At 34.5% G+C, this 2,020-nt stretch overlaps 1 protein-coding gene across 1 annotated transcript; it reads left to right on the top strand.

Annotated features, from left to right (window-relative positions):
* Positions 1-2,020, top strand: EIN_099610 (hypothetical protein; the record flags this gene model as incomplete). Its single annotated transcript, XM_004255822.1, has 1 exon — positions 1-2,020. A coding segment is annotated over one exon (2,020 nt), but the record flags the coding sequence as incomplete, so codon positions are not given.

The following is a 2,020-nucleotide window of genomic DNA, read 5'->3' as shown; positions in this document are numbered from 1 at the left end:
AAAGTGTTCTATTTGCAACAAGGGGTATTATCCAAAAACATTTGGTGATTATAAATGTCAAAAATGTGATTCAACATGTTTAACATGTGATAATCAAAGTGGCATTTGTTCTCAATGTGCCCCCGGATATACTCCGTTCAAAGAAAAATCAATTCAATGTCAGTTGTGTCAAGACTTTGATGTGAATTGTGGGAAGTGTAACACAACTGCATCAGAGTGTCTGCTGTGTTCAACAAATAAATATCCAGATGATGTAAATAAAAAATGTGTTGAATGTGATCACAGTTGTGGTGGTAATTGTAATGGAACCACTGGAATGTGTTTGTCTTGTGAAACCAATTATGTTTTCACTCAACCCATATCAAGAAAATGTGAAAGTTGCCAAACGTTTGATATAAATTGTGAGTATTGTGAGCCGGATTTTACAAGAAAGTGTTTGGTGTGTTTAGATGGATTTTATTTGGACGCAACAAATCACACCTGTGAACCATGTAATTCAATACCAAATTGTTCAGAGTGTGACACCAATGGAATTTGTATAACTTGTCAATTGAATAATGTGTTTGTTGATACAAAACCACCTTCGTGTATTGCATGTAATCAGTATTATCCAAAATGTATAAGTTGTTCTCAAGATGTTTCTAGTAAATGTACAGAGTGTGAATATGGGTTCTATCCGAATTCGACTGGATATTGTGTTGAATGTGATTTATTTTGTAACAAAAAATGCAATTCTTCAACTGGATATTGCGATAGTTGTTTAACTAACAACGTCTTTACAGAACCGAAATCGTTTATTTGTGAAACTTGCAATCAATTTGATGTAAATTGTGCCATTTGTTCATCAACTTTTGAGAGGAAGTGTGAGATGTGTAACACTGGCATGTTCAAAATACAATACGGCAATGAAGTAATATGTAAAAGTTGTGATTTAACATGCAACCACCAATGTAACTCAGATGACGGTCATTGTCTGGAATGTCTTGAAAATTATATCTTTTCTGAAGCAAATTTATTACAATGTGAAAGTTGTAATGACTTTGATAATAATTGTGAACGCTGTGCTTCAGACTATTCCAGAAAGTGTGTAGAATGTAAAAATGGATATTATCTTGTTGATGGAAAGTGTGTACAATGCGACTCGACATGTGGAGGAAGTTGTGATATGATGAATGGGTATTGTACTTCTTGTCGATCAAATATGGTTTTTTCAACAACAAATAAAAGTGTTTGTATTCTGTGTGACGCTTTTGATGCCAACTGTTTAAAGTGTTCTGAAAGTGGAGAAAGAAAGTGTATAACTTGCACGAACAAGAAGTATCCAGATAAAAGTGGACTTTGTGTTAATTGCCCCACGTCTTGTACAACAAGTTGTGATGGGTCAACTGGTGTTTGCACTATTTGTGTAAATAATTATGTGCAAGAAACAATGAATGAATCCATGTGTGTGAAGTGCTCTGATTTTGACAAAAACTGTTTGATGTGTGCGAGTAACACTTCAAGAAATTGTGTACAGTGTTTGACAAATTATTACCCAGTTCAACAACCAAATGGTGAGAAAACGTGTGAAAGTTGCGATTTGACATGTGGAGGAAAATGTAATACGGAGACGGGGTATTGTATTGGATGTGAATATAATTACGTTTTGATATCACCAACAAATTTGAAGTGCCAAACATGCAAAGAATTCGATATAAACTGTAAATATTGTGCTTCAGATTTCACTCGAAAATGTATTGAGTGTGAGCCAAACTATTACCCAGCCAGTAATGGCACATGTATATTATGTTCAATGTCTTGCAACGAAAAATGCAACTCTATAAGTGGGCTTTGTGAAAGGTGCATTGAAAATTACGTTGTTAATAATCCAAAATCAAATGAATGTCAATCGTGCACAAGTTTTGATTCCAAGTGTGATAAATGTGCATCTGATTATACAAGAAAGTGTATTGTGTGTCAAAGTGGTTACTTTACAAACGAAGATGCGGACTTCAAGTGCCAAAAATGTGACCCAACATGT

This window comes from Entamoeba invadens (assembly GCF_000330505.1).
Source record: "Entamoeba invadens IP1 unplaced genomic scaffold scaff_1105074725803, whole genome shotgun sequence".
NCBI lineage: Eukaryota > Evosea > Mastigamoebida > Endamoebidae > Entamoeba > Entamoeba invadens.
This window is presented reverse-complemented; position numbering and strand designations above follow the sequence as displayed.